At 42.7% G+C, this 20,188-nt stretch overlaps 1 protein-coding gene across 5 annotated transcripts in view; it reads right to left on the bottom strand.

Moving 5' to 3' along the window:
• Positions 1 to 20,188, bottom strand: part of sptan1 (spectrin alpha, non-erythrocytic 1) — a 114,000-nt gene that overhangs the window by 10,295 nt on the left and 83,517 nt on the right. For 3 of the 5 annotated variants that reach the window (XM_056290908.1, XM_056290912.1, XM_056290909.1), the window contains 15 exons: positions 20,165 to 20,179; positions 14,802 to 14,933; positions 14,548 to 14,685; positions 14,364 to 14,468; positions 10,109 to 10,317; positions 9,855 to 9,975; positions 7,210 to 7,331; positions 6,986 to 7,118; positions 6,751 to 6,849; positions 6,438 to 6,597; positions 4,971 to 5,047; positions 4,634 to 4,843; positions 1,816 to 2,112; positions 1,597 to 1,709; positions 1,358 to 1,375 (listed from right to left, as the gene is read on the bottom strand). In XM_056290908.1, the coding sequence (XP_056146883.1) occupies positions 1,358 to 1,375; positions 1,597 to 1,709; positions 1,816 to 2,112; positions 4,634 to 4,843; positions 4,971 to 5,047; positions 6,438 to 6,597; positions 6,751 to 6,849; positions 6,986 to 7,118; positions 7,210 to 7,331; positions 9,855 to 9,975; positions 10,109 to 10,317; positions 14,364 to 14,468; positions 14,548 to 14,685; positions 14,802 to 14,933; positions 20,165 to 20,179 (1,949 nt within the window). The remainder of the gene's footprint in view (positions 1 to 1,357; positions 1,376 to 1,596; positions 1,710 to 1,815; positions 2,113 to 4,633; positions 4,844 to 4,970; positions 5,048 to 6,437; positions 6,598 to 6,750; positions 6,850 to 6,985; positions 7,119 to 7,209; positions 7,332 to 9,854; positions 9,976 to 10,108; positions 10,318 to 14,363; positions 14,469 to 14,547; positions 14,686 to 14,801; positions 14,934 to 20,164; positions 20,180 to 20,188) is intronic. The other 2 variants (XM_056290911.1, XM_056290910.1) reach the window with 2 other exon arrangements.

Below are 20,188 nucleotides of genomic sequence, written 5' to 3'. Positions count from 1 at the left end.
CAGGTGAGATTTCGAACTGATCTGCCAAGTTTGGTGACTGTAGCTCTTAATAGTTTCTGACCTATAGATACTTTTATGGCAAAATAAAAATCTGACCAAAAAATAGGGTTCCAACACTATGTGCTTAGACCCTAATAATCCTAACAAAAACAATAGCCGTAGGCACTAATTAGTGGGGTCCAAACACCTTCAATCTGATACGTTGATACTTCCAGGGGAGAGAATAGGTGAAATTATAATGGAAGTGACGGCTCTAGACTTCAGTGCATGTAATAACTCATAAACTATACATGTCATTGGGCTACAGATGGTTGATCAGTATACTGAGCATTTTGAAATCCGAATGGTGTTTGTACTGTATATAATGACTGAGACATAAATACAACAAATTGTTGATGGTGCCATGGGGCCCTGACATGCATGCACATGTGTACCAGTTTGGCTTAGGGAGCGCCATGCATTCACATGTAGAGGAATTTTGGTACAATGGGCCTCACCTACAACATTTGACAACAAATTATAGAGAAACAGCATGGAATATACAAAAACAAATTGATAACTTTTGTTCAGGACGGGCCAGGTATTCTATGTGGCAAATGTGGTGAGGATTGGTCCAAATTTGTATGAGTAGCAAAAAAACTGTTTTGACCCAAATTTAAAATGGCAGAAAATCTAGTCAGGGGAAATGTTATTATAAAGATTTGTAAAAATTTGGTTAGAAACCAAATTGGTTATGGATAAAATTGATATGAATATATGATATGGATAAAATTGATGTTGATATGATTGTAAAAATTTGGTTAAACAAAGGTTAAACAAAATTTAACCTTTAGCAATAATTTTATGATTTGGGCAATAACTCATAAAAGTTCTTATTATAGCGCCACTGTCTGGCCAACCGGTTTTTTTTTTATTTATTTTTTTTTTGCCTGAGTAGTGAGACACTTTTTGAACATATCTTGAAAGTTTGTCTGCTGTGGGTCTTAAGGTTTCTGAGGTCATGAAACGTTTGGCAGAGAAAAATGACGACAATAATCTGAACAAAAACAATAGGGTTCCTGCACAATGTCCTTGAACTCCTAAAAACTGGCAGTGCCCATGATCTGTAGCTCTCTGGTTTTATGCAACACACCACAGATAATAATAATCATCAAGCATATGATCATGGACATATGATTTCAGCCTGGCCTGGCCTTGCAGGATATGTTTAGTGTGAGCTCAATCACTTAAAAATCAGCCAACATTTTTAGATCACAGACCTGTTGATCTGACCAGTTTAAGGGAGTTTAGGGACACCACCTCACATCCACACGTTAAATCACACATATATAGAAAAAATAAAAAATTTGATATTAACCCATCCAGAAGATATGTCCTGATTAGCAAAGTGATTACAAGCACCAGCGAGGTAGCAGCCAAGAGAAGGTAGGTGGAAAGAATGGACGGATGGAGAGAAAGAGAGAGAAACACAGGTTACCATTAGGTCGGGGACACAACTGTCACTGCAGAAAGCAAACATCTAGTACGATAAGGGATCCACGTGCGTTGGTATGTTGTTTTTCAGATCACTAAGAGGCTATAGCCCGGACTCCTTACCTAGTCTCTTGCAGCCACTGGTGGAAGGTATTGGCATGCTGCGCAAACTCCTTGCGCAGTTTATCGTTCTCCTCCTGCCTTCTCTGCTCCTTCTGCAACTCGAGCTCACGCTCCTGCGTTCATATTCAGTAATGCACAGAGACAAAAACACAATCAACTCCGCTGTTGTAAAACCCATTTCTAAACCCCAGGAGCTTAAATGAGACAGTGATTGGAGACCTTGATGATTTTCTGCAGGTTCCTCCATGTTTCCTCCAGGGCCTCCATGGTGAACCAGGTATAGGGGTTAGACACCACCTGGTAGCTTTTTATTTGTCTATCCAGCTCAGCCAGCTGGTTGAAGTCAGCCTGGGCAGAGCTGAGCGAGGAACGGAAGGCCTCATGGGCTTCGCGCAGAGCCCGGATCTCCTCCAGTGAGTTGCAGCGGACTGGGTCTGTTAAGTCCTCCTCGGCATTCTCAAACCAGCTGTTGAAAGCTGAGGCCTTCTTGGCAAATGTCAGGAACAAGTCCTCCACCTTAAGGAGCAGAAGGAAAGGTGAAGATAAAAAGGCTTCAACAAGACAAAACACATCCAACAGCGACCTTTAAAAATAGTCCAAGCATGATTTTCAGTCAATCTAGCCTGTAATGGACTCTATGACTTTGACGTTTTAAAGAATAACTTTAATACAACGTCACAAATTCACAACAGCTTTGAAACAAAGAATCACAGACACAGTCTGTTAATAACACAGAAAAACATTATCTAAAAACATCACTAAATGTTAATTCATCATCCACCACTGAAAAAATGACATCATTATAACACCACGCCCGTCATTATCAGAGCTATTGAAGAACCATGCACATCAATAGCGCCGATAACGACGGGCGTGGCTAAACATCGGGACACAAAGAGCCATGGACATCAATAGCTCTGATAACGACTCCAAAGAGGATAAATATCTGAGTTTCATCACCAGCCAGTCAGACTAGCTTGGTCTAGTCAGAAAGGCACGAACTGAGGAAGCCTCTTGGATGAGAGGCGAAACGTCTTCACGGATATATACCAAGTCCAGTTGGACTCGATTCAATTCCTTTGGACAATGATTCTATCCCGATTTGGTTTATTATAGTGACCGGAGATCTGGGTTGGACTTTTCGGAATTGTTCAAAATTTGTTCAGATCTTATTTACAAGATAGGGACTACTTTGTTTCAATTGGCTGCTATGTGTCTGATAATAAGAAAAATGATTTGACGGGTCCCCCATGGCTCAAACCTCGAGCCACTACTATTTGACCTTTACATACCCCCATTAGATCAAGCTCTGTGACACAACAAAGTCTCTTACCACAACTACTTAGACAATATTCAAACACACACATTGCTCTCTCTCACTGAGTGATTATGGTCACTTAGATACACTTTGTTGGTGCTTGGAAGAAGTTAATGACTGGATGTCCCAGATAAAACTGAGACCATTGTCTTTGGTCCTAAGAAAGGGAGGTTGAAAGTTATTGCCCACCTTGAATCTCTGTCAATCAAGACTACAAGCCAACAGAAATCTGGTTGTAATTATGGACTCGGAACAAAATTTTGATAGCCACATAAAGACAGTAACAAAGTCAGCTTGTTACAATATTGAAAACATAGCAAAAATAAGATGATTAATGTCTAAATAAACTTGGATAAACTGATCCAAAGTAATGTTGTTTTGGTTTTTTTTGTCTCCTCAAAAAACTATCAAACTGCTACTGCTAGAGTTCTGACAAGGACTAAAAAGTTATGTGTTCAGAAGACTGAACATATAACTCCAGTTCCCTATGATTAAAACTGCTTGTGTTATTTGTAATATGTACCTTAATTTTAATTGAATATTGTATATCAGTGTAGACTACGATGCTAATGGCATATGGGAGATATTTTTCTCCAGTCACTCAAACGTATGACATCATAAAGCATGACTTATGTGAACAGAAATGACTACTACTAGTTCATTTGTACATAGTGCTCTGTACTTCATGTTCCTGAACTTGGTACTTATGAGATGACTGAATGCATCTTGTTTATGTAAAGCTTCCTAACCCTTTTTTTTTAAATTTTACAACAGAGCTTTCTAACCTAATTTATTTGTATTTTGTAGTTTTTGATTTATCTTATAATTGCTATAATTGCTTATTTTTATTGGATTTATCTTATAATTGCTATTACTGTAATTGTTTATTTTTAACCTTTTTTGCATCAGCAATGGGTGAGGGTTCAGTGGGAGGGGGCTAGGGAGATTACTAAAATACGGAGGGACAATCATTTCCATTGCATTTTTATGTTTTTTTTTTGTACACCCAATGTTCCTTCCAATAGAATATTATTGAAAAAAGTGCATTATGTATTGATATATACTATATGTTGTGCTCTTTCATGTCTTGCATCCAGTTCTGACTTGTGTTCCCCACACCCACGAAGGACATTACCAATGTAGTGCCCATGGGCAAAGAATTTAGAGTAATGAGAATTTCAAGTCACACAGGGCAGGTGGCTGGGGTGACAGAGGAAGATGCAGAAGACAGGAAGAAATGGAAACGGATGAGCCGCTGTGGCGACCTCTAACAGGAGCAGCTGAAAGTAGTAGTAGTAGTAGAGGGCAGACAAGTAGTGTTGCACTGTCCTCTTCAGGTTGAAACTTTCCACTGGGTTTCACTGCTGGCCACACCCCAATCTTGATGTAACAGTAAGGATCTTCCACAGGTGTCAACAGGGGGAAAAAAACAAACCTTACTATTGCACCAAGACTGGGGTATGACCAGCATTACAACCTGTTGAAAGTTTCAATCGTATGAAGCAAAGTGCAACACTACTTCTCCGCCAGTGTGTACACACTCTTTAAAATCCAACTGCTCCCGCGGAGCTGCTTAGTGATTAACAGAGGGAAGCAAAGTGTGAGGAAATGCATGTGTAACAGAAAAAATACACTACAGACCTTTCTTGGATGAAAGGCTAAAAACCACCCCCCATAAAAACCCAATACCTGCCTACCCATTCCATGAAGGTCTCATACCTTCCTGAAATGCTCCTGGGCTTCCAACAGCTTCTTCTTGCGTGCAGCTGAGTTGGAGAGCAGCTGGTTCCAACGCTTCATCAGGGCTGCATGGCGTGCTTCAATGGCTTTGGATTGTACATGCTTTGCAGCCAATAACTGGTCCTTCAGCGCTGTAATGTTGGCGATGCCCTCTTGCTGGAAGGCTTGAAGACCTGCATCAAATGTCTCCTGAACATGCCCAGGACAGAAATTGATGCTGATGTCAGGAGTGATAATCAAGGCTGAGGAATGCTAACTGTGTGTGAGACATGTATAATGCAACATATTCATAAGAAAACCAACAACAAAACACAACCTGCTTGGTGAGAAGAGTCTGCACAGAGGAGAGGTCTCTGCCATAGTCATCAGTCTTCAGGCTGTTCTCTTTTTCCCCTAAACATAATCCAGCAGCTTTTAGAAGAGGTATGGGTATTGGCAGTAACCGTTTCCAATTTTATTAAAACTGCTGAGGCATAAGCCCCTACTGATGCTGTGAGAAGCTTTCTCAAATATATTAAAACACTGATTACTTGTAATTTAATGTCAAGGACAAGGGGAATGAGATCTCAGAACACTCAAAAGCTTCCTGCTCGTACATCATTAAACAGTTCAGACTGTGTACAGGTAGATGATAAGTGATGGTAGGTAAGGGATATTTTACATTGTTGGGTAACTCTGTGGGCTGCTGATTGGGGTTCAGGGGTCTAAGGCATACTGAGCATGCTTTTTTCCTTTGTTCCTAGAATTTCTAAAGAAATTAGGTGACGTGTCTTTAATTTTTTTTTTTGGGGGGGGGGTTCTCTCCCCAGTTGTGTCCGGCCAATTACCCCACTCTTCCAAGCCGTCCTGGTCGCTGGTCCACCCCCTCTGCCAATCCAGGGAGGGCTGCAGACTACCACATGATGCATGTGGAGTTGCCAGCCGCTTCTTTTCACCTGACAGTCAGGAGTTTCACCAGGAGGACGCAGCGTGTGGGAGGATCACACACGCTATTCCCCCAGTCCCCCCCCCCCCGAACAGGCGCCCCAGCTGGCCAGAGGAGGCACTAGTGCAGCGACCAGGACACATACCCACATCTGGCTTCCCACCACAGACACGGCCAATTGTGTCTGTAGGGACGCCCAACTAAGCCGGAGGTAACATGGGGATTTGAACCGACGATCCCCGTGTTGGTAGGCAACAGAATAGACCGCCACGATACCCAGACGCCCCCTTGCCTTTAAATTTAAAGCTCCATCTGATTGGAACAACCTGCCCAGTTAAATCAGATCTATTACTTCTTTTTATCACTCAAAGGCATCTCTTTTTACCTATCTTCAATCACCTTGTGCTTGCGTTTAATTATACTTGACATAGCAATTTGCAGTTTTTCCTAACCAAGTCGACGATCCAAGGATAGGGGTGATCTAAGGATACTGCACTGATTGCAAAGCCCTTTGGGGCAATTTTGTGATGTTGGGCTACACAAATACTTGACTTTACTCTTATTAACCATTATTTTAATTCTCAACTGAAACTGTGAGTGAGTGCAAGGCACGTGGACATCTGCTGGTGTTCCCTCCTCCTAGGATTTATCAGATTTAAAAGGATCACAGTCTGAAATCCATGTAGGTGTGTTTCATATTCAACTATTATACATTAAACATTTTCACAGCTTACTTCATATGGATGCTTGGTGGTTGTTTTTTAAAGAAGCCACATTGCTTGTTATTTCATAAATTCTTATTTCAAAATGAGATCCCCATCATAGGAAGGGAAGACAAAGATAACAACGTAGACATACCAATCCAAGATTCCACCACATCAGCCTTCCAGTTGAACTGCAGGAAGGCGGAATTTTCATCAAGCTTGGTTTTCCTCTGAGCTGCTGCCCGCTCCAACTCAGATACCTTGCCCCGAAGGGCAGTCATCTTAGCACTGATGTTGTCCACATGGTGGTTGTTCTGGAGAAGCACACATAAAGATGTCCTTCACCTGCGTTTACCTTTTGCTTTTATTCCACTCAGCCACAGATTAATCAGATGCTGCACACCTAACATTCAGTATTATTTTTCAGGCTGAAACAGAAGCTGTGCTGTGTTTTTGGTGGGCAGTACCTTCTTGATAAGCTCATCTCCATTCGCACATACGTCGTTAACTCTGTCCCTGTGCACTGTGAAGTCAGTCTCAAAAGCTTCATGTTTTTTCAACAAACCCTGGCAAAAAGAACAATTTCTCAACACCCTCCACCAGATGTCATTTTCAGGATATGCACGTTCCAAAAGAAGTAATTTTGTATAACATTAATGCATTTCATCACAAGAATGCTGTGGAAAGGACAGAGAAATGCACCTGCACAGCAGCCAACGTATCGCCATAGTCCTCGCTCCCCACTAGATTCAACTTCTCATTAATCCAAGCTTCCTCCTCTTCCACATTAGCCACAAACTGCTGATACTCCAGGGACTCCTCCAGCCTTTGTCCCCTGAGAACATACAAAGAAACGCATGTTAGTAAACTGACACACTGGGTAACTATGTAAAGCTGTGTTCATGTCTGTTGGCTAGAGGACTTGCCTTGCTCCAGACAAGTCTTTGAGTTCCTTCCAGTGGTCAACAAACTGGGCAAGCCTCTGCTGAATTTCTTCCTGGCCAATGGTGTTGTCATCAGAAAGCTTCTTCCCTGTTTCCAGCACCGACTGCACCAAACACATATTCAGGGGGAGATCCAGTGATAATTTGCCCTAACTAACAAGTAAAGATTCTAAGGAAATAAATACTTTCTCACGTAAGCAACTAAGAATCTAGATCAACATGTGTTCAACACTTCATTATTCAACTCTGAATTTAAATGGCCTGTAATTTCAAGTTCACAACACATGCAACTGTTATGCTATTATAATGTCAATACTGATGGCCAAACTACCCAACAATCAGACTGCAGGGCTTTTATCTCCATCTTTCACTAATGACTCAGCAGCAAATTACATTTTATTCACATTGTTTTAAGTGATCTGCAATACAAACTGAATTGATGTATTTATCACACAATTCAAATTAGTGAATTGGATACAGGTCTTTTAAGAGCATCAAAGAAGGCTGAATCAGTTCACCGGGATACAACGTTTACTGACAGATACATTTCATCACTCAACTAAGTGACTGATTCTACCTTCTTTGACTTTCTTACCTGGGTTATGAGCATGCATCAAGACATCTTTCAAGAGCATATTCACATTTAAGAGAACCAGGAAATGTAGGGAGTTAAATCAATCTCAGCGGAATGTGTGTGTGTGTATATATATATATATATATATATATATATATATATACACTACCGTTCAAAAGTTTGGGATCACATTGAAATGTCCATATTTTTGAAGGAAAAGCACTGTACTGTTCAATGAAGATAACTTTAAACTAGTCTCAACTTTAAAGAAATACACTCTATACATTGCTAATGTGGTAAATGACTATTCTAGCTGCAAATGTCTGGTTTTTGGTGCAATATCTACATAGGTGTATAGAGGCCCATTTCAAGCAACTATCACTCCAGTGTTCTAATGGTACAATGTGTTTGCTCATTGGCTCAGAAGGCTAATTGATGATTAGAAAACCCTTGTGCAATCATGTTCACACATCCGAAAACAGTTTAGCTCGTTACAGAAGCTACAAAACTGACCTTCCTTTGAGCAGATTGAGTTTCTGGAGCATCACATTTGTGGGGTCAATTAAACGCTCAAAATGGCCAGAAAAAGAGAACTTTCATCTGAAACTCGACAGTCTATTCTTGTTCTTAGAAATGAAGGCTATTCCATGCGAGAAATTGCTAAGAAATTGAAGATTTCCTACACCGGTGTGTACTACTCCCTTCAGAGGACAGCACAAACAGGCTCTAACCAGAGTAGAAAAAGAAGTGGGGGGCCGCGTTGCACAACTGAGCAAGAAGATAAGTACATTAGAGTCTCTAGTTTGAGAAACAGACGCCTCACAGGTCCCCAACTGGCATCTTCATTAAATAGTACCCGCAAAACACCAGTGTCAACATCTACAGTGAAGAGGCGGCTGCGGGATTCTGGGCTTCAGGGCAGAGTGGCAAAGAAAAAGCCATATCTGAGACTGACCAATAAAAGAAAAAGATTAAGATGGGCAAAAGAACACAGACATTGGACAGAGGAAGACTGGAAAAAAGTGTTGTGGACGGATGAATCCAAGTTTGAGGTGTTTGGATCACAAAGAAGAACGTTTGTGAGACGCAGAACAAATGAAAAGATGCTGGAAGAATGCCTGACGCCATCTGTTAAGCATGGTGGAGGTAATGTGATGGTCTGGGGTTGCTTTGGTGCTGGAAAGGTGGGAGATTTGTACAGGGTAAAAGGGATTCTGAATAAGGAAGGCTATCACTCCATTTTGCAACGCCATGCCATACCCAGTGGACAGCGCTTGATTGGAGCCAATTTCATCCTACAACAGGACAATGACCCTAAACACACCTCCAAATTGTGCAAGAACTATTTAGAGCAGAAGCAGGCAGCTGGTATTCTATCGGTAATGGAGTGGCCAGCGCAGTCACCAGATCTGAACCCCATTGAGCTGTTGTGGGAGCAGCTTGACCGTATGGTACGCAAGAAGTGCCCATCCAACCAATCCAACTTGTGGGAGCTGCTTCTGGAAGCGTGGGGTGCAATTTCTCCAGATTACCTCAACAAATTAACAGCTAGAATGCCAAAGGTCTGCAATGCTGTAATTGCTGCAAATGGAGGATTCTTTGACGAAAGCAAAGTTTGATGTAAAAAAAATCTTATTTCAAATACAAATCATTATTTCTAACCTTGTCAATGTCTTGACTCTATTTTCTATTCATTTCACAACATATGGTGGTGAATAAGTGTGACTTTTCATGGAAAACACAAAATTGTTTGGGTGATCCCAAACTTTTGAACGGTAGTGTATATATATATATATATATATATATATATATATATATATATATATGTGTGTGTGTGTGTGTGTGTGTGTGTGTGTGTGTGTATATGTATGTATGTATGTATGTATGTATGTATGTATGTATGTATGTATGTATGTATGTATGTATGTATGTATGTATGTATACACACAAGATTCATGAATTCAGTAGCTTGTTAAATTCAGGATCTGGTGAGACTGATTGAACGACACATAATAACCTAGATCATGCTCTGATTTGGTTACTGTGCACTCACTTGAATTGCTGGCTCATGGGCCCCCAACTCAGCTTCCAATCTCTTGTGTTTCTTCCTCAGATTCTGCACACCTGTCAAATCACGTCCATAGTCTTCCGAACTCACGAGCAACTTCTTTTCTCTGGAGAGAGGAAGCGAGTAGGGACATTTGCCATAGCAGTTTACTGCTTGTTGATGCTTATTTATAAGGATCAACAACAGAAATAGGTAGTCTGACAGGTATATTGTTAATGCAGTAAACCATTTTCCCTTACTTGATCCAAGACTCTTCATCATCCAGGTCCCTGAAGAACTGGTGCAGGCGATGAGACTCATTGAGCTTAGCACGGCGGCCTGCTGCCATGCTCTTAATTTTGGCGAAGCGGCCATTGACAGCGTCACGCTTATCCTTGACCTGCGAGGTGTCGAAGGCACTGCTGGTCATCAGGCTGTCAGCCTGGCCATTCAGGTCCTTCAAACGATCCTAGTAGGAGGAAAGAGGTGTGAAGAAGTCTCATAGAAGCAGGCTGTTTACACCTGCTATTAACATGTGACTTGGGTGATCTGATCACAAGGGGACAGCACTAAGTAGAGGTGTGAATTCACTCACTACGTCTTGAGATCTGATCGTTAAGGCCACATTCGAAGGTGGCCTCGGACGCACTTGTTCACATTGCATTTGAAATGTAAACACACATGTGTTCCAGGCCATAGTGAAGGACCGCTGAGTCTACTGATGTCCTCTGCCTATGCAGAAGATGTCAGTTAACTAGGCAGTTACCAAAGCTGCCTCTGGGTGTAGTTTAATTTTGGGTTTTTTTCTTTACCTTGTCTGTAATTTCTGACACACCTCAGACCCACAACTGTGTAAGAGTCCCTGCCTGCTTTTACATTCAAGTTCAACTTCAGGTTCAAGTTCATTTATCCACCGCACTGCAGAGCCCGACCTTCTCAAACCTGCTGGAATAATCAAATAATCTGAGCCTGAACCCATGTGATTGGGTCGAGCCTGACAGGGTTCCGGTTGAAAATTACAAACTCCAGTGTTCACACATTTATATTTTCCCATATAACAAGTTTTAAGAAGGAGTTTCAACTTTTGCTGTGTATTTTGAGCACAAGATGAAAGAAAGCAAACAATCGGAAGTTGACGCTACTAATTCCCTCAGTTAATTTTCCTTATCAGGTTAACTGACTCTATCTGGTGCAACACGGATTTTCTGCGTCCATGCCATTGTAATAATGTGAAACTATTTGCCCACAATAGACTATTTCTTAACCCAGCCGCTGAGGAGGCACAACCCAGTGCATTCTTAGTGTTGGTCCCAAGCCCGGATAAATGGGGAGGGTTACATCAGGAAGGGCATCCGGCATAAAATCTTTGCCAGATCAAATATGCGAATCATAAATCAGATTTCTATACCGGATCGGTCGAGGCCCGGGCTGCCAATGACTGTTGGCCAGCAGGGTGCCGGTGGAAACTATGCTACTGTTGGGCAAAGGAGAAGGAGAGGGGGGAGGCATGTCCAGAGACAGCGGGAGAGGAGGAAGGGTAGGGGTGTGGAGGTGAGCGTCGGAACTTTGAATGTTGGCACTATGACTGGTAAAGGGAGAGAGCTGGCTGATATGATGGAGAGAAGATAGGTAGGTATACTGTGTGTGCAAGAGACCAGGTGGAAGCGGAGTAAGGCCAGGAGCATCAGAGGTGGGTTCAAACTCTTCTACTATGGTGTGAATGGGAGGAGAAATGGGGTAGGGGTAATTCTGAAGGTAGAGTATGTCAAGAGTGTGCTGGAGGTGAAGAGAGTGTCAAACAGAGTGATGAGTATGAAGCTGGAAATCAAAGGTGTGATGATGAATGTTGTCAGCACATATGCCTCTTACTTAGAGCTGTTCACTTGTGATGGAGGTGACCCCAGGTTCATGGCAGGTGTAAATAGCCTACTAGTCAAAAGTCATTTCAGCTTTTAAGTAATAACAAGCAACCTTATTGGTTTTATGGTGAAATTAGATATGTCCACATTCCATTGTTCACATCACCAAATGTTTCTGACCATTTATTATTACTAATTATGTCACTGGATATACTGTAAGCTGCCAAAATGTGTATGAGGCTTAAAATGTTAAAATACTTCAGTACCACGACTAAAACTACTAATTTCTTTAATGTTTCCCAGAAGCACAACACATCCATGGTCACCGCAGTAAGAATGAACTGAGTAACAAGCAGAGGGTGCTGACTGGTCCATACTGGGTCCAGAAGCATAACACATTCATGGTCACTGCAGTGAGAATGAACTGAGTAACAAGCAGAGGGTGCTGACTGGTCCATACTGGGTCCAGAAGCATAACACATTCATGGTCACTGCAGTAAGAATGAACTGAGTAACAAGCAGAGGGTGCTGACTGGTCCATACTGGATCCAGAAGTATAACACATTCATGGTCACTGCAGTAAGAATGATCTGAGTAACAAGCAGAGGGTGCTGACTGGTCCATACTGGATCCAGAAGCATAACACATTCATGGTCACCACAGTGAGAATGAACTGAGTAACAAGCAGAGGGTGCTGACTGGTCCATACTGGATCCAGAAGTATAACACATTCATGGTCACTGCAGTGAGAATGAACTGAGTAACAAGCAGAGGGTGCTGACTGGTCCATACTGGGTCCAGAAGCCTAACACATTCATGGTCACCGCAGGGAGAATGAACTGAGTAACAAGCAGAGGGTGCTGACTGGTCCATACTGGATCCAGAAGTATAACACATTCATGGTCACTGCAGTAAGAATGATCTGAGTAACAAGCAGAGGGTGCTGACTGGTCCATACTGGATCCAGAAGTATAACACATTCATGGTCACCGCAGGGAGAATGAACTGAGTAACAAGCAGAGGGTGCTGACTGGTCCATACTGGATCCAGAAGTATAACACATTCATGGTCACCGCAGTGAGAATGAACTGAGTAACAAGCAGAGGGTGCTGACTGGTCCATACTGGATCCAGAAGTATAACACATTCATGGTCACTGCAGTAAGAATGATCTGAGTAACAAGCAGAGGGTGCTGACTGGTCCATACTGGATCCAGAAGCATAACACATTCATGGTCACCACAGTGAGAATGAACTGAGTAACAAGCAGAGGGTGCTGACTGGTCCATACTGGATCCAGAAGTATAACACATTCATGGTCACCGCAGGGAGAATGAACTGAGTAACAAGCAGAGGGTGCTGACTGGTCCATACTGGATCCAGAAGTATAACACATTCATGGTCACCACAGTGAGAATGAACTGAGTAACAAGCAGAGGTTGGTGACTGGTCCATACTGGATCCAGAAGCATAACACATTCATGGTCATCGCAGTGAGAATGAACTGAGTAACAAGCAGAGGGTGCTGACTGGTCCATACTGGATCCAGAAGTATAACACATTCATGGTCACCGCAGTGAGAATGAACTGAGTAACAAGCAGAGGGTGCAGACTGGTCCATACTGGATCCAGAAGTATAACACATTCATGGTCACCGCAGTGAGAATGAACTGAGTAATGAGCAGAGGTTGGTGACTCGTCCATACTGGATCCAGAAGCATAACACATTCATGGTCACCGCAGTGAGAATGAACTGAGTAATGAGCAGAGGTTGGTGACTCGTCTATACTGGATCCAGAAGTATAACACATTCATGGTCACCACAGTGAGAATGAACTGAGTAACAAGCAGAGGTTGGTGACTGGTCCATACTGGATCCAGAAGCATAACACATTCATGGTCATCGCAGTGAGAATGAACTGAGTAACAAGCAGAGGGTGCTGACTGGTCCATACTGGATCCAGAAGTATAACACATTCATGGTCACCGCAGTGAGAATGAACTGAGTAACAAGCAGAGGGTGCAGACTGGTCCATACTGGATCCAGAAGTATAACACATTCATGGTCACCGCAGTGAGAATGAACTGAGTAATGAGCAGAGGTTGGTGACTGGTCCATACTGGATCCAGAAGCATAACACATTCATGGTCACCGCAGTGAGAATGAACTGAGTAACAAGCAGAGGTTGGTGACTCGTCTATACTGGATCCAGAAGCATAACACATTAATGGTCACCACAGTGAGAATGAACTGAGTAACAAGCAGAGGTTGGTGACTCGTCCATACTGGATCCAGAAGCATAACACATTCATGGTCACCGCAGTGAGAATGAACTGAGTAACAAGCAGAGGTTGGTGACTCGTCCATACTGGATCCAGAAGCATAACACATTCATGGTCACCGCAGTGAGAATGAACTGAGTAACAAGCAGAGGTTGCTGACTGGTCCATACTGGATCCAGAAGCATAACACATTAATGGTCACCACAGTGAGAATGAACTGAGTAACAAGCAGAGGTTGGTGACTCGTCCATACTGGATCCAGAAGCATAACACATTCATGGTCACCGCAGTGAGAATGAACTGAGTAACAAGCAGAGGTTGGTGACTGGTCCATACTGGATCCAGAAGGACTTGGTGAGTGTGGAGTTTATTACCTCATGGGCAGAGATATCAGCTTCAAGCAGCTGGTGTTTCTTCAACAGGTTGTTAACTGAGGCCAGGTCTTTTCCATAATCCTCTGAGGCTAGGAGAGCTTCCACCTAGGGAACAAGAGTAATAATGAGATTATGTATACCATAGATGTGTGCTTTTGTGTGTATTTTAGAGTTCTACTGTTACCTCAGATAACCAGAAGTCAAAGTCCTTGATGCCTGTATTGAAATTCTGCTGCTTGTTGGCCTCCTTGAGTTTCTGGCTCTTCTCTGCTGATTTGTTGACCAAGAACTGCCACTGTTCATCCAGAGCGTTAAGGCGTGCCTGATAAAAACCCATGTCACAGTGGAATAGAATTATGTGAACAGTTTTCAGAATTATAACGTCTTTTTTATTGTCATGTAATAAACATGTACAGTATGTAGACATAGTAAACATACCCTGACAGCATCCTCGCTTCCAGCACAGGCACCCCTCTGGATGAGCGTGTTACCCGTGTCGATGACACCACGGATTCGGTCTGCATTGGCCTGAAGTTCTGCCTCAAAAGCCTGGTGCTTCTGGTGTTTGCTCTGAGAGCACAAATAGAAATATAAGAGTAGAGGAAGATGGCATGAGGACCACAGGGCACAGAGAAAGTTTTTCTATCAGCAAATCCTATTACTAGTGTGAGTCCTCTGAGCTCTCTCGCTCTCTCTGTGAATATATATATATATACACACACATGAAGAAAAAGATCTGTCTCCGCAGGGATCCTTTCCATAATGTTCTCAGACACTTATAATAACAATCTGAGCTTGTCAGTGGCACAAACAAGTACATTCAGTGGACGTACTTTGATGTGTTGTCCCTCAATACTGGATTTATTCCAAAATCTGTTGCTCCTATTAGTAATTTACACCCCAAATGAAGGAAAATTACCCTTTAAATATATATATATATATATATATATATATATATATATATATATATATATATATACACACACACACATATCTTTTTTAATTCTCCTTTTTCTCCCCAACTGTACTTGGCCAATTACTCCACTCCTCCAAGGCATCCTGGTCATTGCTCCATCCCCTCTGCTGATCTAGGGAGGGCTGCAGACTACCACATGCCTCCTCCAATACACGTGGAGTCGCCAGCCGTTTCTTTTCACCCGACAGTGAGGAGTTTCACCAGGGGAATGTAGCATGTGGAAGGATCACACTATTCCCCCCAGTTCCCCCTCCGCCCTCAACGGGCGCCCTGACCGACCAGAGGAGGTGCTAGTGCAGCAACCAGGACACATCCGGCTTCCCACCTGCAGACATGGCCAATTGTGTCTGTAGGGACGCCAAGACAGAGGTAACGCAAGGATTCAAACCGGTGATCCTGTGTTGGTAGGCAACAGAATAGACCGCCATGCTACCCGGATGCCTACCCTTTAAATATGGTTTTGTTATACACCTTTACATTTATAGGGAATAATGAAATATGATGTACTATGAAAAACTATGTTGTGACTATTGCATCATAATTTATAAGTACATTGTTTTGACATCAGAATTATCCTGTTCCAAATTCAAAAACACATTGTATATTGTGGGCTAGTAAAACGTCACATGGGCTAGTAGAAAGTCTTTCATGGGCTCAGCTGGCTAGTGTTCCAATATTTTTTAATTCCATCCTTGTTTGGTAGGTCAAAAAGAAGGTCCTAGTAAAGATGTCCACATCTGGCATATGGCCTCTGATGTCAAATATGTCTTCACTTACAGAAGGTCAGTGGTAGACCACCAGACTACTGAGCATGTGCTCTGCTCCAAGAGAACATTATGGAAGTTTTTATTAATTTCACTCAAAAAATAACTCAGTTTTGTTTTGTGAACTGTAATTCTTGAAATTGTGATGAAATTTCCCCAATAGTGGGCTCTTACTATCAATCAAATCAATTCAGATTTCATATCTGCCATATAAAAGAGGGCTCAAAATCTGAAGCAGCTTTAAAGTTGATCAAGCTTTAAAATAAACAGATAAAATAATGAATAAAACATGTAACATGACATGTATAAACATATAATAACAAGATATGGAAGCCACAACCAGCAACTAGAATTGTTGTAATGACCAAACAGACTGACAAAAATAAACATAGCATCTGACCAAAACTAACAAAAAGAAAAAAAAAAGCTGACATTGATGACGGATAAGCTTAAAGGATACGGCCAGTGTATTTTTATTCATCCATTATCCAAACTGCTTATCCTGCTCTCAGGGTCACTGGGATACTGCAGCCTATCCCAGCAGTCATTGAGCAGCCGGCGGGGAAACACCCTGGACAGGCTGCCAGTCCATCACAGGGCCGACACACTTTTTATGTTTTTCTGTAATGTCGACATGGTCTGTGAGAAGAATGAATTGAGCAATGATTTGCTCCTATTCCCCAGCATCCAGGTCATGGCCACAGTAAGAGATGATGACATTATGCGAGCCATTGAACACCATTGTATTCCAACAGCCTATTGAGCCAGGTCCCACAGCCGGTTCAGCAGAGTTCTGGCCAACACAACTAATCTTTACAAATAACAAAGAAACATAGCCACTTTATTTTTGTCTTTTCTGCATTTAACCCATTGTACTGTATAGGAGCAGTGGGAGGCTGCAGCACCCAGGGACCAACTCTAGTTCCTCTTTCCATTGCCTTGCTCAGTGGCACAGGCAGAAGTATTAACCCTAACATGCATGTCTTTGTGAAGATGGAAGGAAACCGGAGCACCGGGAGGAAACCCACGCAGACACAGGGAGAACATGCAAACTCCACACAGAAAGGACCTGGGACGGTCTGGGGTTCAAACCCAGGACCTTCTTGCTGTGAATCAACAGTGCTAACCACTGGGCCTCCATGCCCATGGACACTGTGGTTTTCTCTGAATGTGTTCACAGATGGCCACAACAACAAGTGTGTTTTCATGTAAACTAACACCGTGTATGTTCAGGAACTTGGCCAGTGTGTCGATACAAGGGCAACACACGCAGATCTACATTACTTCCTGGATGAAATTGAAACAGTACCATTTTGCATGTCTGTGCAACTTCCATCTTCTCACTACCAACTCTGTGTGGGCCAAACCGTTCAGCACCCAGTTATGGAAATGTACATACAATGTGATGATCACCAGAACACAAATTCCACTTTTCCTGCTCTGACACACAAGACATGTAGTACATAGGCAGAGGGTGGAAGCCATCAGAAATCCTCCGTTCAATCTGAAATCACATAACCACGATCATTTCACAAGTAACAACTACAAAAACCGACTAGGCCACTCTTAAAACGAGGTACAGAGTCAACGATAACAACAGTCAATACAATACAGCATTAAAGTAGATAATTCATGTCATCACTATGCTCATCACATAGCAGCTCCTGTCATATCAGGTTCAGCATGTCCCATTCTGTACAACATGTCATGTTCACTACGCTCATCATCTCACAGCTCCTGTTATATCAGGTCCAGCATATCCCGTTCTGTGCAACATGTCATGTTCAATATGCTCATCATCTCACAGCTCCTGCCATATCAGGTCCATCATGTCTCATTCTGTGCTGTTAACATGTCATGTTCACTATGCTCACCATCTCACAGCTCCTGTTATATCAGGTCCAGCATGTCCCGTTCTGTGCAAGATGCCATTTTCACTATGTTCATCATCTCACAGGTCCTGTCATATCAGGTCCAGCATGTCCCATTCTGTGCAACATGTCACGTTCACTATGCTCATCATCTCACAGCTCCTGTCATATCAGGTCCAGCATGTCCCATTCTGTGCAACATGTCAAGTTCACTATGCTCATCATTTCACAGGTCCTGTCATATCAGGTCCTGTCATATCAGGTCCAGCATGTCCCATTCTGTGCAACATGTCAAGTTCACTATGCTCATCATTTCACAGGTCCTGTCATATCAGGTCCAGCATGTCCCATTCTGTGTAACATGTCAAGTTCACTATGCTCATCATTTCACAGGTCCTGTCATATCAGGTCCTGTCATATCAGGTCCAGCATGTCCCATTCTGTGCAACATGTCACGTTCACTATGCTCATCATTTCACAGGTCCTGTCATATCAGGTCCTGTCATATCAGGTCCAGCATGTCCCATTCTGTGCAACATGTCCTTTTCACTATGCTCATCATCTCACAGGTCCTGTCATATCAGGTCCTGTCATATCAGGTCCAGCATGTCCCATTCTGTGCAACATGTCACGTTCACTATGCTCATCATTTCACAGGTCCTGTCATATCAGGTCCTGTCATATCAGGTCCAGCATGTCCCACTCTGTGCAACATGTCATGTTCACTATGCTCATCATTTCACAGGTCCTGTCATATCAGGTCCAGCATGTCCCATTCTGTGCAACATGTCACGTTTACTATGCTCATCATCTCACATGTCCTGTCATATCAGGTCCAGCATGTCCCATTCTGTGCAGCATGCCATGTTCAATATGCTCATCATTTCGCAAGTCCTATCATATCAGGTCAAGCATGTCCCGTTCTGTGCAACATGTCATGTTCACTATGCTCATCATCTCACGTCTTGTCATATCAGGTCCAGCATGTCCCATTCTGTGCAACATGTCATGTTTACTATGCTCATCATCTCACAGCCCGTCATATCAGGTCCAGCATGTCCCGTTCTGTGCAATATGTCATGTTTACTATGCTCATCATCTCACAGCCCGTCATATCAGGTCCAGCATGTCCCATTCTGTGCAATATGTCATGTTTACTATGCTCATCATCTCACAGCCCGTCATATCAGGTCCAGCATGTCCCATTCTGTGCAACATGTCATGTTCACTATGCTCATCATAACACAGCTCCTGTCATATCAGGTCAAGCATGTCCCATTCTGTGCAACATGCCATGTTCACTATGCTCATCATTCCACAGCCCCTGTCATATCAGGTCTAGCATGTCCCATTCTGTGCAGCATCTGCATCCTTCCTCATTTGGCATTGCTAAGCAACAGCCACACCTGCAGCACCCATCTCCAGTAATTCTACCTTGTGCTTGCATATCAGTTGCAGGTGTAGTGGTTCACAATCCTTGCCTTTAGTCTTTCCTCTCACTCAATACTATTTCCTCTTCACAATACCCAGGCTCACATACGTAACTATGGCTGAATGGGTCCACCAAATCCCACCGTTTCATCACGTCCATGATCAATATAATAATTATTTCTTCAAAATTATTATATTGATCAGTCTGACCCAGACATTATTTGTGCAACGAATGCTGCAAAGAGTAAAAGTTATAGATGAAATATCTGGGCACCACAGCTGTAACCCTGCCGGTGTTGTTGTTTGCTCTCCTCCTGTCGGCACATCAGTAAGTTCCTGAGTATGCACAGTGTCTTGTTTACATAGAACAGAAACTTGTTACTGTGGCTGTGTGTGAACACATTCAGAGAAAACTGCAGGACCATGTGGTTCACAGTGATGACTCATGTTGGCCAAAACATGCATGGGGCTCTGGGATCTGTTAGACTGGTGTTTGGAATACAAGGAGTTTCGGCGGCTCGCATAATGTTGGCATCTCTGACACTGGCTACAAGGCGGCTGCTGGAGAGTGGGAAAAACATCATGGTTGGTTTCATCTTCTCATAAACCATGTGGACAATAAAAAAATAAAAATACACCGGTCATATCTTTTATGGCGGATGGGATGGCTGTTCTAGATTGTGTCTACACAGAAAGCAAAGGCATGGACAAAGAATCCTTCTCAAAGGTTAAGGCAGCTGATGCACTAATCCAACTTACCAGCAGCTTGGACAGCTATAGAGA

The sequence above is a fragment of the Lampris incognitus genome, chromosome 12 (genome assembly GCF_029633865.1).
Source record: "Lampris incognitus isolate fLamInc1 chromosome 12, fLamInc1.hap2, whole genome shotgun sequence".
In the NCBI taxonomy this organism is placed as follows: Eukaryota; Metazoa; Chordata; class Actinopteri; order Lampriformes; family Lampridae; genus Lampris; species Lampris incognitus.
Note: the sequence above shows the minus strand (reverse complement) of the source record. Positions and strands in the feature narration are given on the sequence as shown.